Raw genomic sequence first — 20464 nt, 5'->3', positions numbered from 1 at the left:
CATTGAGGACAAGGAGGACATTGAGGAAGCGAGTACAGCGGGCTGCCAGGTAGGACACATGGGAGGACCAAAAGAGATTCCTATTGAGCATGAGCCTCAGGAATGTCTTAGTTTCAACAAATGGAAAAGCAGCAGGTCCAAGATGTAAATATGGTGGGAGAAACCAATTGAGTCGCCAGAAATTCATACAGATGGTTTTGTCAGTGGAAAAATGAAAGCCATTGTCAATGCTCCTGGAGTAAAGATGATCAAGACATTGCTGAAGACGCCGCTCGGTGAGACAGATCCGTGGAGAACTGCAATAGATGGCAAAACCATCGACAAAAAGAAAGAGCGCCAGAGATGCCCGGTAGGAGACAGGCCATTATAGGGTTAATGGTGATAGCAAAGAGGACAAAGCTCAGGATGGAACCCTGAGGCACACCATTTTCCCAGATAAAGGTGTCCGACAAAGCAGAACCAACATGTACCTTCAAAACTCTCTCTTTTATAAGCACCTAAAGGAAACAGGGCAGGTGGCCATTTAAGCCCCATGTGTAAAGGGCATGGAGGATACAAGTGCTACAGCACGTATCGTAGGCCTTCTCTAAATCGCAAACACAGCCACAGTTTGGTATTTCTGCAGAAAACCATTCAGGACATTGGTGGACCAAGTAACAAGATGGTCAACTGCAGAATACTGTGCTTGAAATCCACACTGTGCGTTCGTCAGTAAATTACGATAATCTACCATCATACCAGCCAAGCGTGAATCATACATTCCATCACCTTGCAAACACAGCTGTTAGATAAGGCAGTAGCTAGAAGGAAGGTTATTGTCTTTACCGGGCTTAGGTATGGGTATGACAATGGCTTCATGCATCTGGGATGTGTGCCATCTGCCCAGATGCGGTTGTAAATGTTAAGTGCTAGCCCACAAGAGAAAGGTGCTGCAACATCTGAATGTTGCTGGCGTCTGGCCCTAGGGCAGAGGATCGGGATGAACTGAGAGCATGATCTAGCTCCCTCATAGCAAAGGTGGCATTGTAGCAATTACGATTTGGAGAAGAGAATGGTATCGTCTGAGTTTGCTCTGCTTGTTTCTGAAGCAAGCAAGTAATGCAAGAAGTAGCCAGCTTTCATATGCGAGATCGCCTGCGTGCATGACAGGGGATCCAAACAGGATATCGGGTGTAGATAATGCTTCCCAAAGCTGCTGGATGCTATTTTGGTTCTTTGAGGCTGGTCAAACATGCCAGCAGGTAATACATTTGACACCTCAGTATCAGCACCAGGGGTCAAGGTCAATGGAGTAACAGGAAACTTTCCCAAGTGCACAATCATTGAATCCCAAGCTCAATTTAGAGTGGTAATCAAAAATTAAGGAGACCACATGTCAATGGAAGGATCCAAGGGAGTTTTCCAAAGAGATTGAGAAGAGCTGTGTGCAACAATAGTCAATTAAGACAATATAAAATGATCACATAGCAGAGAATATAGAGAGTATTCAGTTTCAGTACCAAGTATGCAGAGGGCAGTGATGCTCTGAAGCAACACCTGGGGGAGCAGTAGAGACTTCAACTACAAGATGACAAGAATCTGGTGGACACACAGCAACTTCAAGTTAGGTAGCGTTTTACAATATTCATTCAAATAGTGTTGAACAGAGTGTCTCAAAGAGAATCTCAGCGAATAGCAAGAACAAGTTACTGCTTGGTACTTTTCTCTTGTACAGTAGTCAATCTGGCATTTGAGTACCAGTGAAGCAGTTCATAGTATAGTTAATTCATTACTTAAGCCAGCTGGCCAGTAGTTAGCAAACTGCACGACAGTACAGCACTCACCTCCAATAAAGATCTGGAGATCTTTTCTATTACTTGTTGAAAGCATCTGATATTCTGACAAGTGATTTTAGTCTGACACCTCACTAAGTAAACGTGTGTTTTAGACCAGTAAATTAATTAAAGAAAGAGTAATAATTTGCTACTTCAGGCAACTATTCTGCCAACTCTGCAAAAGTTACCACTCTTCTGTAACCTAACCCTTTCCAACCAACGAGATTCTCCCCCTCCATCTCTGCTGTCAGAAACAAAGCAAACTAAACTGACAATGTCATTAACTACCTGATTATGCATGTAGGGATAGGGAACCTGCACCAGGGCACATTATCTTTTTTCGAGTGTCATTGATTGCATGAAAGCGCTATCAGAGATTCTGATGGTAAAGGACAACAAAGAAAATGTCCACTATAATGCCGTCAGACTTTTTCATTACAATTTTATGCTGTATGATTTACACAACATTGCAGAGACGTAACAGATTTAAGCATAGTATGGTATGAAATCTCCTTTTCTAAAACCTTGCAAGAACATTTACAACATTCGTGCCAACTCTTCCGAAGTCTTGAAGACTTTGGTATCCTCATCAATGCAGAGAAGTATGCATTTGTAAAAAATAAGGATTTCTTTTTTGGGATATGAGGTTTCCTCCACTGGATTGGAACAGAGACGTGATAAAATTTTAGGTATTCAGAATACATCATGGCCTACCACATACAAGGGCCTTACACATTTCATTGGCATGGTGAATTTTTACTATCATCATTTAGCACACATTGCAGCTGTGTAGCGGCCCCTTTATCTTCGTCTCTCCAGTATAAACACTTCCAGCAACAGAAAAATCATGTGGTCTGTAGAATCACCTAAACCTTTGAACATGAAGACAGCACTAGTAGATGCACCGTTCACACACCTGAAGCCTGGCACACCTATCAGGCCTTTGATCGACACCAGTCAGGTAGCACTGGGCATAGCCTTACAGCAAAACACAGTGATATTGGCAACGCATGGTGTTTTTTCTAGGGAACTTACAGAGCCACAAATTAAATGAGCACTATAAACATGGAGCTGCTTACTATGTACCAGGCTGTCAAACATTTCCATCCAATTTTGAGGGGTGAACGTGTTGCCTGCACCTCCCCCCCCCCTCCCCTCACTCTTCCCTCCTCTCCCAGACCACTCACTGATGGGCACCCAGGCAGATCATAGAGCAATTTGTCTGTGAGCTGTCTAGCAGCATGGTAAATTTTTGTACAGAACAGCGATAATGCACCTAGAGCTGTGTGTGAAACAGCTAAGTATTTAGCACAAGTAGTTTTTCAGTGATCATAGAAGTAATGTTAGAGAAAAAATTAGTTTATTTGACATATTGCTAAAATTGTCCTTTTTGGGAATGGGAGCATGGAAGTATTTATGATGTTAATTTCTAATGATCACAGTCTTCCAGTAAAGCTCCATGATCTGTAAATGACCTAATTTGTTCCTGAGCTTTAATTGTAAATTACAATATTTTTATATATCTGTTTATTTACCTTAGCAAGTTTAGTGCCATAGGGCACACTTTTACATATATCCAGGCATTCTAGATATTTTACATTACATATATTATGATAAGCATGTTATAGTATGTTAGAAATCTAAAAGTAACAGTATTACAAATAAAAAGCATGCAGTTTAAATTTGTACTCGATAAGTATGACAATAAATAGAAGTAATGGGAAGGTAGGTTTTAATTACAAGTGAAAGTAGCAATGGGTATGAGAGAGGGCAATGGACAAGGGAGAGAAAGGCAAACTTAATAACAAAGAGGAAATGGATATAAGGGAACAGAAAGTGGCATGACTCGGAGATAAAAAAAGAGAAAGAAGCATAACTGGGAGAAGATGGGAGCATTGGCTTTGCTATTTGACATGGGGGAAGTTCACCCAATGGTTTAATATTTGGGTAAACATTATGAGAGTGAAAGAAAGAATTGCTTCTGTTTACCCTTAAAATAAAGTGCGTAATGAGTGGTGCACTGATTACAGGCAGCTTGTTCCAGAGGCAGACAACAGCAACAGCAAAGGCATTTGCAAATGTTTTTCTTTTATGTATGGGCACAGTTAGGATACTAAGTAAGTGGGACCTTTGTATTATGATTAGATAACAGAATTCAATAAGAAAAGCAGCCTGGTGTTACTGGAAATGAAGATATCAAGACATACTTCTTGTACTACCAGCAAGGCTTTATTGCTATACAACTTCAGTTAATCTAGTCACAGCACCCTTTATGCAGTATGTGTAAAACATGAAGTGGTCGATTTCTGTCATTTAAAAGACACGTACAGTAACAGCAATTTAACCTATCTGTACCAGAGGTGGGACTAATCCCTGTCTCACCATTTTACGACACATCGACACACAGCAAGATGCAGATTCTGGAATGTGACTTGCACTTTCTGAACATATAAATCTGGCTTTTATGGAAGAATGTTGGCAGAATGATAACATTGTTTTCCCTGAAAACACATTAATGCAGAGGTGAGAACCAATTTCCTCTTTGAAGGGATCAGGACTTAATATTTACAAGAAATAAATTTTTATGCCAAATTGTGTGAACCATCTTTGTGAGGCAACCATCCTTAAATCAGCATCTAATTACTTCAAAAATTTAGAGACTATGTCCCACCCAACAAAAGGATGCAATTCAGTCATCACTGTCACAACCACCACCACCACCATCTGAAACTTCCCTTTGAGTGGCGGTTACCTGAAATGCTGTCCCAGAAGGTTGAGAAGGGAAGTGAATGCCAGTGTTTGGTTCTGGAACTGTGATGCCTGGTTTGGCAGTTAGCATGTACTGTCCATGTGCCCAAGTCTGGAAACACCAGAAGCAGGTGGTCACTTTACATTAGGAAGCTAAGTGGGAATAAAATGTTACACTGATAACAGTAATTTGTTTTTAATAGAAAAGGGAAGTACTGAAATAACAAAAAGATTCATAGCTTCAATTTTGAATTGGAGCCCCCTTTTAATCACTATGCCTTCCATTAACAAAGAAAAAAGTAAACTATACTCATAATGATCTACACATTTCCTTAGCATTTCCCTGTTTAATCTGTTAATGAGTTGATTTTATAGTCATAAAAAAACATTGAAATTTGTCACCTTCATAAATGTAATAACACATTAGGCCATTAATACCTTGTCAATTTACTAGGTATTTAAATCAAATTGCCACTATAAAAAAAAAACTATTTTCCACCAAATTTATGGCAACAAATGCCGATTGGTTGCAGCAGCAACTACATACTTATCCTATTCTCTAGCCTTCACTTTCGTTGAACACTGATGACAATGTTTGCATGCTTCTTCCATGATGCTTTAATGAGCAGCACATCAACTAGCACTACTTTCTTTTTGCTCAAAAGTGAGTAGTCTCCCATTCTGTTTACGAGATGGCAAGCTAGCAAACAACCGCCCTTTGAGTCACAGTAGAAGACTCAGTTGATCTTGGGAATCTATGTTTCACTCAGCTTACATAACATACAAAATACTCAACAATCGCCTATTCGTTAAGAAGTAAAACACTCAGTTCCTTCATGCATGGGAATGCCAAATGATTCTGTGTATTCTTGTACTTTACTGAAGTTCTAAATGCCTACTATGAGCTCTTTAAATCTGGCAATCCAACCAACATTTTAGTCTCATATTTTTTCCCAGAAACTTGTCTTTAGGGTTGCTCAAGCTTTTAAGAATATTTGTTATTGTTATTCCTCTACAATATGCCAGCAGCCTCACCTTTGGATGCAAACTTCCAATTCCTGGTTATATTGATAATTTGAGAGAAACTCTCACTATTGGGTATCACTGTGACAGCAGAAGACAAAATAGTGAAATGCTTCCCCATTGCCAATATGCTGCCAACTTCGAATAATGCTAATAACAACATGTTGGCCTAGAGGTGTATTGCCTATTGAGAATTGATCAGTACATTTCCTGCGGGTAGATACCAACCGAGATAAGAAATGGTGACAAGATTTACTGTGAACACACTACAGTCCTTAACCATAGAACACTATAGGAGGGAAAATGTCAGATTGCTACTAAACCAAAGTGAAGTTTACTGCTTCACATTTTATTCAAAGGAAGTCATAATTTGTAGGTTATGCATTAGTTAGTTACAATTGCCAGCTCTCCAACAGTACGTTATGTGCCAAATTAAATACAAAGTCTCCTGTTTTACACCCTAGTGCAATCATCAATTTTACGAGGATTACGTTGGGAGAAACCATATTTCCCACATGACCTTGGAAATTGGTCTCACATCACAATTATATGTCTAAAAGAAAGTGAACCAACATCCATTTAAAAACAAGATTGGAAACTAAGCCCTAGTTCAAAAAAGGATGGGGAAAGAAATAGGCTGCATTCCAATTCAAAGAACCATACTCTTTATTCACCTTCAGGAATTCAGAGGAATCACCAGAAATCTAAATTAGATGACCACATGTGCAGGTACAATGTCAAGCACAACTGAAAAGCTGTCTAATACGCAAACGAAGATCTGAAGAGGCATGCACACACTGGCATGCAGCTGCTTTTCCCCAGCAAGCTATGTGGACGTTATGCCAAAATTGCTGCTACTGAGTGCCCATGAAAGTAGTTGTGTCACATTTGAAACTATGACGTATCAGCTGTTGAATTACTTAACTGCTACTGCAGTTTTCATACTTTAACATGTGGAGCTAACTTGAAGATACACCAGTAAGTACTAAAGAAAATACATTCTGAAGTCTCATCTGGTTACATTACAGCAGTTTACTATTACAGAATTGTGTTTGTACATTGTAGTTCCCTAACAGACAAAATAGTTGGTTGAGAGTTGATACCTTAGGAGTGGTAGCATCCAGACCAGGACTAGTGACCGTGTATGCAGTTGATGCTGTGGCCTCCACAGCACCAGCGTAGTCTCCTTCCATGCCAGTAGGGTAGTCTGCAGCTATAATCTTGGGAATGGCATTCCCTGGAAATACAACAATACACGTAACTTAGTACAAATGGATGTGTCACCATGTGGGATCTACTAATCCCATTTCTTCTCAACTGTAAATCCCTCTTCTCCACTACCATCTGGTGTGGCAATTTTGGTATTTGGCTGAAAACAACCAAAACACTCTAGTGAGCCAAATCTCTAACTACTCCCTGGAATATAGATTTAAAAGCAATAAAAAAAGAGCAATACTAATCATCTTCAGTTTACTGTCCAAGTAAAGAGTTGGGTAGCGAAGAGAATATGAGAATGAAGGGTTTATCACTCTCCTTATCAGCTAGGAGAAATGCCAAGGGCAGGAGCAGCATCAGGGGCTGATGTCCTGAGACATTTGCCCCCTTATCTTCAAGGTCACAAGTTAAAGTACTGAGGCAGTTGTCTGACTACAATGTCATGGGTCAAAGTCATCCTAGGACACGGATTCTACTATTCTCCCAAAGTCAGCCATTTGCCCGTATCACTTTATTAATGATACGTCACAATTTGTTGTCCAGTTAGTGTAACTAATGTCATAACTTCTTACCATTATTAATTACCTGTCATTTATCTTCTTTAGGTAATATCCAATTATATTTTAATTGTTAATTAAGCAAAAATAATTATTTTTCCCACCAGTACAATCACCAGAGAGACTCATCACTTGGTTTCTTTTCACCATAGTGGAAGGTCATGATAGGCAGTGAAGATTCCCTCACTCGTGTTCTGCCTATCTGCACATCAGACATATGTCTCAGTCTTTTAAATAATTTTGTTTCCTTTTGTAACTTGCAGCCAAGTATTGTTCCCAATGACATTTCTGCAATCACTCCATCATACAACTGTCTTCCTCCATCCTGTCTACAGTTCTGGATCTATTTCTTACAATTCTGCGGATTTAAAAAAATTAAAAAGCCGAGTTCGAGATCATAAATTCACAATTGTGCATTATTTAAACGATTCACACGTTTTAACAATTGACAGCCTACTATAGTTTTGAAAATTAATACTGAACATCAATAGATGTGTACAAATCCAGTCTTTAGGTACATTAAAACAATGGTCTACGTAAATGTTATGACATTGCCTAGTAGTAGTAATACGACATGGCGACATTACTGTGGAGGTGTAAAATAATGGTGGCAGTTAGGAACTTTTCTACTGCCATGTCACACACACACAAAATGTTGTTGCTATCATTAGGATAGGAATATAGGAAGAGGTACACCAACTCCTTTATTACATGACACACATTTATGCTACGGTGCACAATGGAAGGATACAAAGTATTTATTACACTGACCAGTCTGCACGAGCTAGTGCTCTGTACATTTCTGCGGATGGTGTCTGAGTGAGTGGGTTCACTACACATCACTGAAGGCTTCCACCACACACATTAAGCCTATACAGAGAAGGGTGGCACGAATGGTCACAGGTCTGTTTGATCTGTGGGAAAATGTCAGAGATACTGAAGAAGCTGAACTGGAAGACAGATAGACATTAACTATCCCGAGAAACCCTGTTGATGAAGTTTCAAGAACTAGCTGTAAATGATGACTTTAGGAATATGCTACAACCCCTTGCATATCGCTCACATAGGGATCGTGAGATGGCAGGCTCTGTATTACATTTAAATACAGGAAAGTAAATTGGAGCATTTGTTCCTGGCAGTCAACAGTTTGATGAACAAACATTTGGTAGGAACCACTGTATTAGACCACATAAACACTAGGGTCCACCTGTGGATTAGCTGCCATCCACATCAGTGTAGATTGTGACATTGTCACCAACAATTTGATTCAGAGTGATGTGGACCATGAGCAGTTTTGGCAAACATTAAAAATACAATACATTGGTGACATCACTGATGATAAACTGCTGAACACACAATCACTTGCTACATGCCCATTCACTGTACACCAAGCTAATGAATCTGGTTATCTCTATTACACTGAGAAGTGAGTTGATGTTTTGCAAGAATTTGAAGCAGTATTTTAAGAGCAATCTTGAGTGTGTAGTGTCCCTTTTGCAATATTCACCATTATCGAGGTGAAGCATAAATAAAAATGACAGTATGTGACTCAAAATGAATTGCAAACATCGATTTATCTGCAAAAGGTAACAACACTAACTGTAAAAATATACAATATGGATCGATAGATGGAAAAAAGACATTTTTATTGCACGAGATTATAATGTGTAAGTAATTGAAAGAAATATTATGTTTGTAAGAGTATAAAATACAATGCAATGCCATTCTTCTGTCTAGTCTGTTTTGTTCTGTTCGTTCTGGTGTTAGCTGGAATAAGGTACGCAAGCTATTGTGCTGCACTAGCATTTGTTTCTGTCGTAACGTAATTGCAAATATTTAATGGTGTAAACTGTGTCCTAGTAAGAATATATTAGTATAAAGTGATCTCCGTGTGTTATTTCAAGAACCTATGCCACATTTATCTTATGAAAAGAATATTTAATGAAAATTAGTATGTTTCCAGCTGCTGCGGAGCGAGTAACAGTGATCTCTGACTGTTAACATATAGCCGCCATTACGCGGTACATTTAAAAATATTTTTTTTACAGCACAATGTCTGATAGCCGGAGCGGAAGAAATTATGTAAAAATATTCAGTGAAATTAATTAAAGGAATCCAGTGAAATAATTTTATTAAAACTTGTCTATTTTCTGTGATAGTGAACTGGAGCCGAGTAATACTATGCTATTGCATTTACAGTAATTTGTAGGTAGCCTGGCGCTCGATAAAATGCTATTGCATTTACAGTAATTTGTAGGTAGCCTGGCACTCGATAAAATCAGATATAATACGTAATTGGCAACCTACGAAATTCATTATTTTGCTTATTATATCTCTTTTGTATTTTTTTTAAAGCTAAACGTAAAAACTAACTTCACTAAAAATCAGTAAGACATCACGATAAATCAAAGGACAAACAAATTTACTAGGAGAGTGTTTCCTCTAAAAATAAATAGTTACATAATTTTTTTAAGAGATATAATAAGTGGTACACTGATACGAATGTACAATGGATGTATATCCTCACAAAGTATTGTCATGCTTCCTATAGCAACCTCTGGGCAAAGCATTTGGCTATTACTAAGGAGAGCAGAAATATGCTATGTTGATAAATTTTTCAACCCTCAGGTAGCCATATTCTAGTCCATTATTAACAGTTTCTAAATTTGATTGAAGTGTCAGACTTGTTCAAGACGCACGAGATGTAAATAAAACTCTGGTTCCTATACAGACTCAGCCAGAAAACTTTGAAAAGATTCAGTGTTTCTATGGTGTCAAATTCTTAACCAGCACTGACTTGTGATGATCATGCTAGTGGGTTCCTCTGGGAAGGAGTTTCTCAAATACAAATGGCTCTGAGCGCTATGGGACTGAACATCTGTGGTCATCAGTCCCCTAGAACTTAGAACTACTTAAACCTAACTAACCTAGGGACATCACACACATCCATGCCCGAGGCAGGATTCGAACCTGCGACCGTTGCGGTCACGCGGTTCCGGACTGAGCGCCTAGAACCGCTAGACCATCGCGGCCGGCTTTTCTCAAATACACTGCTGTCATATTTGCTGATCACAGTTACCAGTAGAAGGTGCCAATGTTTTGTTTAAATGTTAGTTCTGAAGTTTTTATAGCCACCATGTACACTGTCTGTGGCCCTGACTTCTTGTCTCATGGTTTTTGTAGATGATTTGCTTATTGCAACACATGGCGAGAACGTCTTGTATCATTGTTTAAGGTTCTGCCACAATTTGAGGACTCTTGAATTCCTGCCAACCTTCTGAAATCAAAATTTGCTGCACACAGTATCAACTATTTGGGACATATTATTTTACTGGAGGGTACACAACCTGACCAATGTAAATTGAGTGCTGTTAGGAACTTTCCTATTCCCAAGACTTAGAAACCAAGTCAGTTCTCAAGTTCGTGTCCATTTATTAGCAGTTTTTTGCTGAATCAACTACTCAGCAGTGCAGCTCAGTCAAATTTGCTTAAGAAATATGCACACTGATACTGGTTGAATGATAGTCAGAACTGACAGAAAGAGGAAGCTTTATGCAGTGCAAACATTCTTTGTCATCCTGACATGAATGAGGGTTTTTGTCTGGCTACAGATGTGTCAGAATTTGGCCTTGGGGCAGATTTGTTTCAGATTCATAACACTGAAGGCAAATTTGTGATATGTACCGTAGTGTTGTCAGTCACTTACTGACCAGCTGCTAGTGACCATATTGCAGCACTGAGAAGTGCTTGCCATTCCTCTATTACATTTATTAGTATACTGTGCCACCAAGCCTTTACATCTCTGTTTAATTAGACCATTGCATGAACATTTAGCACATTCAACATCAGTGTTAAAGCAATGAAATTATTCATGTTCGAGGCAAACTCAATTTGCCAGAGGTATTTCCTGTACTTGTTCAACTACATGGCCGATATGCAAGGTGCCGATAAATGTTAATAGGTAATAAAGGAACAATTGCTTCACAGCCCAACCATATCTCTGACTGCACACTATCAAATATTTAATACCGTATTATTCTTCTGACAACACCTAAAATCAAATACATGGTGTGTTCGCATCCTGACTGAAGCTGGAGACCGTCTGATCTGATATACGCAGCAGGCTTATGGTCACTTCAGTGCGGTAAAATGTGGGAAAAAATTGGGAGCATTGTTACTGCCCAAAGATGCATTGTGAAAGTACAAAGCGTTGTACATCTGTCTTGTGTCAGAAGATGAAGCCATAGTATGTCTGCATGAAAGGTGAGTTACACCTGTTTCTACCAACCAAGCCACTACAGCTAGTGTCAATGGTTATGGCCCTTTCCCTCAAATTAGAACAGGTGTAAAATATGTAATACTTCTTTAGGATATATTTTCCAACTTTGTAAGGATGTACGGGACTTGCATGGATTATGAAAAATGTATTCAATGATTTTATACCCTGATTCAGTAAATTGGAATCCATTTTGTCAGACAATGGAAGTGCAATGTCAGCAGTACTTTAGCTGTACAGTGTCTGACAAACTCCATACGAATAGGTAACTACATTTTAGTATGCAATTATCTGAAAGCCGTTTGTTAAGTAAAAGGAATTGCTAAGGCAATTACTTTGCACTGAGCCATTTGTAATTGCCACAATACTGAATGCTGAAAGTTATTTGTTGCTCTATCCAGATTTTGGTTGAATTAAAGGCCTATATGCTCATCAGGATGTGAAGATATTTCACAAATGGAAACTAAGCAGTGCAGCAAAATATGATACCTCATTTGTGGAGAAAATAATAGTACATTGTTTACATTTGCCTTAGGATTAGTGTATGTGTACACATACTATTCTGAACATAATGCACCATAAAAATTATGTACAGCAGAGGTAATAGATAACTGGTTAGATGTAAGAGAGGGCCTGATGGCCCTAATCTTGCCAGGTTAAATAAATAAATAAATAAATAAATAAAAATAATAAAGCAAAAAACTATTGACATTAGAAGTAGACAAGGTACCCTCCATGGGCTCTTTTAAAACACATTTAGGGCAAGGATGGCTAAAAAATGACAACACCGGTGACCATGGTAACAGCATAATGTTACGTTCTGATTACAGGTCGAAGACACAGAAGTAAAGTTGGCTTGTTATTACAACTTTGATTTGGAATGCTACATGCACCATATTAGTATTACACACAGCAGAAGTGATGGGTGCAGCAGGAACACCCCCACTGATGCTACACTACTGGCCATCAAGCAGCGATGGTCTCTGATGGAATGCCACTGGTAACAATGGTAACTAGATAAAGACTGATGTGCTCAAATTACACAAATACTGGCCTGTTATCACACGTTGATCCTGCAAGATATGCAACATGATATTATACAATGAAAATAAATAGGTACATTAAGTACAACAAAAAAATTAGTTATTATACTGATGATAATACACTGTAATGCTAAGCGTATTTAGACAAGTTAATCTGCTGCCTAGAACTGATACAACATAAACAATTTGTTTGCGAAGCTGTGCAGCCCCAGGGCCGAGATCACTTCGTAGCCAGGTGGGCTGCTGCGGCCGCTCCAGGGAGCCACGTGTATTAGCAGAGGACCAAATGCGGGGAAGATCCCATAAGAGGTATATGGACAATGCAATGATGGCTTAAGGGGGCTGGCTGTGCTCTGAGCTATAGTGGGCTTTGAGAAAAACTGAAAGATAATTTCTCATAGCTCTTTGAATATGTATAATACCCACATCAAAAAAAGTCTTGCATCACCTCGGTTTCGAGAGTTCCAGAACCCGTACAGAAAATTGGAATAGAGATCAACATAAACATTATTTCCACCCTTTTATTGTACATGAAAACCACACATTGCTTGTTGTACCACCGTACAGCAAGACCTTCAGAGGTGGTGGTCCAGATTGCTGTACACACCAATACTTCTAATACCCAGTTGCTCATCCTCTTCCACTGATACATGCTTGTATTCGTTGTGGCATACTATCCACAAGTTCATCAAGGCACCGTTGGTCCAGATTGTCCCACTCCTCAATGGCGAATCCCTCAGAGTGGTTGGTGGGTCATGTCGTCCATAAACAGCCCTTTTCGATCTATCCCCAGCATGTTTGATAGGGTTCATGCATGGAGAACATGTTGGCCACTCTAGTCGAGCGGCGACGTTATCCTGAAGGAAGTCATTCTACATCTATATCTACATCTACATGGATACTCTGCAAATCACACTCAAGTGCCTGGCAGAGTGTTCATCGAACCGCCCTCACAAGATGTGCACGATATGGGCGCAAATTTTCATCCATGAAGACGAATGCCTCGCCAATATGCTGCCGATATGGTTACACTATTGGCAGAAGGATGGCATTCACGTATTGTACAGCCGTTACGGTGCCTTCCATGACCACCTGTGGCGTACATTGGCCCCACATAATGCCACCCCAAAACATCAGGGAACCACCTCCTTGCTGCACTCGCTGGACAGTGTGTCTAAGGTGTTCAACCTGACTGGGTTGCCTGCAAACACATCTCCGACGATTGTCTGGTTGAAGGGACATGCGACACTCATCGGTGAAGGGAATGTGATGCCAATCCGGAGCAGCCCATTTGGCACGTTGTTGGGCCCATCGTACCGCGCTGCATGATGTCGTGGTTGCAAAGATTGATCTCACCATGAATGTCGGGAGTAAAGTTGCGCATCATGCAGCCTATTGCGCATTGTTTGAGTCTTAACACGACGTCCTGTGGCTGCACGAGAAGCATTATTCAAAATGGTGGCGTTGCTGTCAGGGCTCCTCCAAGCCATAATCCGCAGGCAACGGTCATCCACTGCAGAAGTTGCCCTTGGGTGGCCTGAGCGACGCATGTCATCGACAGTTCCTGTTTCTCGGTATCTCCTCCTTGTCTCAACAACATCACTTTGGTTCACTCCGAGATGCCTGGACACTTCCCTTGTTCAGAGCCCTTACTGGCACAAAGTAACAATGCGGATGCGATTGAAGCACAGTATTGACCATCTAGGCATGATCGAATTACAGACAACATGAACTGTGTACGTCCTTCCTGGTGGAATGACTGGAACTAATCGGCTGCCGGACCCCCTCTGTCTAATAGGTGCTGACCATGCATGGCTGTTTACATCTTTGGGCAGGTTTAGCGACATCTCTAAACAGTCAAAGGGACTGGGTATGCGATACAATATCCAGTCAACGTCTGTCTTCAGGAGTTCTGGGAACCGAGGTGATGCAAAACTTTTGATGTGTGTAATTTACAATCAAATATTAATGCAAATCTGAGTACATCGGCAGTACCAGAAAATACGTTGCATCCAATGGCACAACAACGTTTCAATATCTTCAGAACTACAGAAGCTAATATTTCACAGTGAATAAACAATTATATAATGTACCTCTGAATTAAAAACTTTTAATCGCATCATGTGATTTCAACAAAGGGTATCAAATATGATAGCGTTGCACTATAGCCATTATCCCTGAAAGCTACATATCTGCATATTTTTGTTGTTGATTTACAACGTCTTTTATATCTTTTTCATTGTGCAAATGTGTGTCAGAACATCGTATTCTCCACGTTTACACAGGAAATGAATACAGCATACAGTATGATACCTCATATTTTGTCATCTTGTGTTTCTTAATGTAAAGTTTAAGATTTTGCCAGTAAGTTTATTTAAATGTTGATTCCAAGTGCTATGAAAGAAGTGTGCTCATAGAAACGTCGTCAATCTCATTTGTTAGCGGACGCCACACTTCAAAACAGAACCAAAAGCTGCTTCTTTCAAGAAGTCTTATTACTCGCGCAAAGTTGACACTCGGCGCGGTGGCTGACGGGAGCTACTGTAAATGAGAAATGCCTTTACGGTCGCTCCCATCAGCCACCGGGCCGTCACAACTTTATCTGCACGTGTAACAAATAATGTTTAAATAATATTCAGCGACAATTTATTGTCGTTTAACCTGAGCCCACTTGCGGAAGAATCTGGCATATTTACTTATGGACAAACCTCATTTATAATTAATGTAAATTATCTGAGTGACAATGTTGATAACATTTCTTTATTTAAATGTCGTTGTTAATATATTAGTTTAGTCCGGGAAGCGATCACAAATCATGTCTGCATAGCTTAAGAACAACTTATTTTTTGTGAGGATGGCATTCAGTAAATGGAAAAGCAGATAGTAACGGAACCCCTATGGGAGTCAAGTGATGGGTGGGACGTGACGAGTGAGGAGCTCAAGGGAACGATTCTGGACAGTTTATGTGAAGTTGGAAAGAGGAAGGCATGCCTATAATAACGAGTAGAATCTGACTGCGAAGATGTGACGTTCTGGGCAGTGAATATCGGCTACCATACTTTAACTTCTGATTGGACTTGATATTTCGGGAGGTATGATTGTGCTCCAGAGTAGGACTAACTATTTCCGCTTGATTTACGGAACTGGGAATGAATAAAATAGGAGTTACTATTCTTTGCATTGCGCGTGTCAATTGTTAATCGTCATGTTGAGCCCTTTTGAGCTAGTGAATATATCGTGTAATGTGATAACGAAATCTACATCCACGTCCATACTCCGCAAGCCACCTGACGGTGTGTGGAGGAGGGTACCTTGAGTACCTCTATCGGTTCTCCCTTCTATTCCAGTCTCGTATTGTTCGTGGAAAGAAGGTTTGTCGGTATGCCTCTGTGTAGGCTCTAATCTCTCTGATTTTATCCTCATGGTCTCTTCGCGAGATATACGTAGGAGGGAGCAATATACTGCTTGACTCTTCGGTGAAGGTATGTTCTCGAAACTTTGACAAAAGCCCGTACCGAGCTACTGAGCGTCTCTCCTGCAGAGTCTTCCACTGGAGTTTATCTATCATCTCCGTAACGCTTTCGCGATTACTAAATGATATATAGCACTTGTGGTTTTTTTTTGTCTATTTCAATTCAATCTCGTAGAACCACTTTCTGTTTATTTGAAATGTCTTTTCTTGAATAAAAATTATTAAACATTTTTTGTCGTCTTCATCAATTACTGGCATTAGAATAGAACTCTTTTTGTTATTCATTTAACTTTTATTTTGTATATATTAACTCGCAATTCTAGCCAATGTCAAATAGCCAATAGGCTATTTGACGACTGCAGGGTCACAGCTACGGTTTATGATTTGCGTGGCTCGACCCTGTGACTACACCGAGTTATTCTTTTTAAATGGAGCCGTGCATAGACCAAGTACCTGAAGTACGAGTAACCACAGGTAAAGACGCTACTGGTTTACTCGTATGGACTGTTGTTTGGAAGAGCAAGTACATACGCAGTAAGCATTAGGTACTGTCGCGACACCTAGATGAAAAGTGTCATCTGTAGGGATGTGCACAAAGCGTGTGCAAACTAAAGACATGCTCGAAAAAGGATGCCACCAATAACCAAGCGAATGGTGTATATATTGTTTTCTTATCATCAGAATATGAGAGCACTGGCAGCGCATTGAAACTGACTTAACAGATATATAATATTATAATATTGTCAACTACTTACATCTTTCAATTACATACAGTGAATGAAGATTCTATGATTAGTATAGTTTGAATCAACCATTGATACAATTAATATCTTAGTTGTGATGTAAAAAGTACACATGTGTCCTGATAAGTGTTCTGTTGCTAAGACTTTCACCTGGAATAATGTGTCATTTGAAGTAGATTATTATTAGTCGTAATAGTCATTAGGTAAGCAATGATAAGAACTAAGAGCATAACGGTACATAATTAGTTTCATTATGTGAAAAATACAACTAAATGGGTCTACATCTAAACTCTGCAAACCACCGTGGGGCGTATGGCAGAGGGTACGTCCCTTTGTGTATTTATTAGGGTTTCTTTCTGTTCTATTCACGTATAGAGCGCGAGAGGAATGATTGATTGAATGCGTCTGTGTGTGCAGTAATTATTCTAATCTTATCACAATCCCTACGTGAGTGATACGTAGGGAGTTATTGTATATCACCAGAGTAATCATATAAAAACGGTTCTTGAATGTCCGTATGGTAATAGATTTTCTCGGGATAGTTACGTCTGTTTTCAAGAGTCTTCCAGTTCAGTTACTTCAGTATCTCTGTGTCTGTGACACACTCCCACGGATTAAACAAACTTGTGGTCAGTCATGCTGTCCTTTGTACACGTTCAATATCCCCTTTTACTCCTATGTGGTACAGGTCCCATAGACTTGAGCAATATTCCAGGACATGTAGCACGAGTCATTTGTAAACAGTCTCTTTTGTAGACTGATTACACTTCCTTAGTGTTCCATCCATAAACCGAAGCCTACTACCTGCTTTACCAACAACTGAACCAATATGATCATTGCAATTCATACCCCTGCATATTACGAGGTACGTCCACAAAGTAAGTTCCGTTTGGTTATATGAAACAAACTTTTACAGATACAGAAAACACATTTACTGTACATAAATCTGCAACTGTTAAACTACTTTTCTACATAGCTTTCTAAATTATGTAGGCACTTGTCATAGCGTGGCACAAGTTTTTGTATGCCTTCTTCATAGAAGGTTGCCGCCTGTGTATTCAACCATGTGGTAGCATGTTCTATCAGCTCGTCATCATCGTTAAAGTGTTGACCAACAAGGACAGATTTTTGGTGTAAGAAGAGATGAAAGTCACTAGGACAGAGGTTCGTGCTGTACGTAGACTGATCAAACGCGTCCCAGTGAAATTCCCGTAAGAGTTGTTTGGTCACATTCGCCGTGTGAGGTCGGGCATTATCGTGGAAAAAAACATCTTTTGACAGTAATCCTCGGCGCTTGTTCTGTATTGCACCGCGCAATTTCTTAATGGTCTTGAAATAACCATACGCATTGATTGTTTGGCCTCGTGGTAAGAAATCTATCACCAAAATGCCTTTTCTGTCTCAAAAAACGGTGCACATGACTTTTCGAGGTGTCAAGATTTGCTTAGGCTTAACCTTTTTTGAGGATGAAGTGTGCCTCCATTCCATTAATTGCCGTTTGGTTTCAGGGGTGTCATACGATATTGAAGTTTCATCCCCCGTGGCTATCCGAGAAAGAAAACCATCGCCTTCTTCATTGTAGCGTGTCAAAAACTGAAGTGCACTGCCCATCCGTTGTGTTTGTGTTGCTCAGTAAGAATTTTGGGTACTCTAAGTGAGCATAGTTTTCGAAATGTCAGTTTTTTAGTACCCATAACATGAATTAGTGATTGTGAGATTTGCGGAACTTCCATAGCAAGGGCACTAAGTGTAAACCTACGGTTGTGCTTAATCTTCTCTTCGATTGTGTGAACCAGTTCATCAGTAACTACAGACGGCCGCTCACTTCATTTATCATGCACTTTATCACGTCCTTCACTGAATAGTCTGACCCATCTTCTAACCACATAATCACTCATAGTATTTTGTCCGTAAACCTCGCAGATTTGTCGATTAATTTCCTTTGGTTTAACTTTCATTGCATTTAGAAAACGAATCACAGATCTGATTTCACACGCGGCGGCATTTTCAATTACGGCAGACATTAAAAAGCACTACAAAGCACGTGTCGGCCGCAGCGATCTGAAAGTGATGGCGTACATGTCTTCTCCTTGAGTCAGAGTAACTGCCGCGCATGCTCCGAACTGCAATCGTAGCGCTGCCGCGGATAGAAATAGAAACGGAACTTAATTTGTGGACGACCTAGTATTACACCCAGGTATTTGTAGGAGTTGGCCGAGTCCAACAGTAACTCACTGATACTATAGTCATGGGATACTATGCTTTTCTCGTTTTGTGAAGTGCGCAGCTTTACACTTCTGAACATTTAGAGCAATTTGTCAAAGTCTAACAATATTTATGCAACTTCAGATAGTACTTAATTATAGATAACCGCTTCATCTGCAAAAAGCCTGATTTTACTATTAAAATTGTCTACACGGTCGTTAATATACAACATGAACGGCAAGGGTCCCAATACATTTCCTGGGGCACGCCCGAAGTCACTTCTACATCTGTCTACATCTGATGATGACTCTCCATCCAGGGTAACATGCTGTGTCCTCCCTGCCAAAAAGTTCTCAGCACAGTCACAAATTTCACTTGGAACCCCCATACGATCGTACTTTTGACAATAAGCGTAGGTGCGGTACCGAGTCAATTGCTTTTCGGAAAGAAACAAACACAGCATCTACCTGGTTGCCTTGATCCAAAGCTCTGTGAGAGAAGTGCGAGTTGGGTTTCACATGATCGGTGTTTTTGAAATCCATGCTGGTTGGCACCGAGAACGTCATTCTGTTCAAAATACTTCCTTATGTTTTAACTCATAATATGTCTAAAGATTCTACAACAAATCTATGTCAAGGAAGTTGGATGGTAGTTTTGTGGATTACTTCTACTACTCTTCTTGTAGGCAGGTGTGACCAGATCTTTTTCCAAGAACTGGGCAAAGTTTTTTTGTTTGAGGGGGCTAACTCAGCTGAAAATTCAGTATAGAATCTGATAGAGATTCCATTGGGGCCTGGAGCTTTGTTCAGTTTTAAAGATTTCAGTTGTTTCTGAGTACCGCTGCCGCTAATACTTATTTCATTCATCTTTTCAGTGGTACGAGGATTAAATTGGAGCCATTCTCCTGGGTTTTCCTTTGTAATGGAACATTTAAAAACGGAGTTAAGCATTTCACCTTTTGCTTTGCTACCCTCAATTACAGTTCCTGTCTCATTCGCTACGGACTGTACACTAAATTTGGTGCCACTAAAACCTTTACCTATGACCACAATTTCTTTGGATTTTGTGAAATGTCATTTGACAATATTCTGCTACAGTAGTCACTGAAGGCATCATGTATTGATCTCTTGATAAACACATTTCATTCAGCATCTATCTATATCCCTACGATTTGTTTTACATCTATTATGCAGTAGTCTTTCTTTACAGTGGCTGTATACCATGGAGGTTCTCTACCATTATGAACTGTTCTACTGGATACATATTTATGCAGTGCATAGTCAACTATTCTTTTAAACTTGAGCCAGATTTCCCCTACATGCTCTTGACCTGTGCTGAAAGTTTTAAGCTCCTCACTGAGATATGACA

At 39.8% G+C, this 20464-nt stretch overlaps 1 protein-coding gene across 1 annotated transcript in view; it reads right to left on the bottom strand.

Moving 5' to 3' along the window:
* The window catches only part of LOC124594366, a 184487-nt gene that overhangs the window by 63474 nt on the left and 100549 nt on the right, over nt 1-20464 (bottom strand). The window contains exons 7-8 of the mRNA XM_047132734.1: nt 6689-6822; nt 4567-4674 (exon numbers count right to left, since the gene is read on the bottom strand). Coding sequence (XP_046988690.1) covers nt 4567-4674; nt 6689-6822 — 242 coding nt within the window. The remainder of the gene's footprint in view (nt 1-4566; nt 4675-6688; nt 6823-20464) is intronic.

This window comes from Schistocerca americana, chromosome 2, assembly GCF_021461395.2.
Source record: "Schistocerca americana isolate TAMUIC-IGC-003095 chromosome 2, iqSchAmer2.1, whole genome shotgun sequence".
Classification (NCBI taxonomy): domain Eukaryota; kingdom Metazoa; phylum Arthropoda; class Insecta; order Orthoptera; family Acrididae; genus Schistocerca; species Schistocerca americana.
The sequence above is the reverse complement of the archived record's forward strand: the minus strand, read 5'-3'. Positions and strand labels throughout refer to the sequence as shown.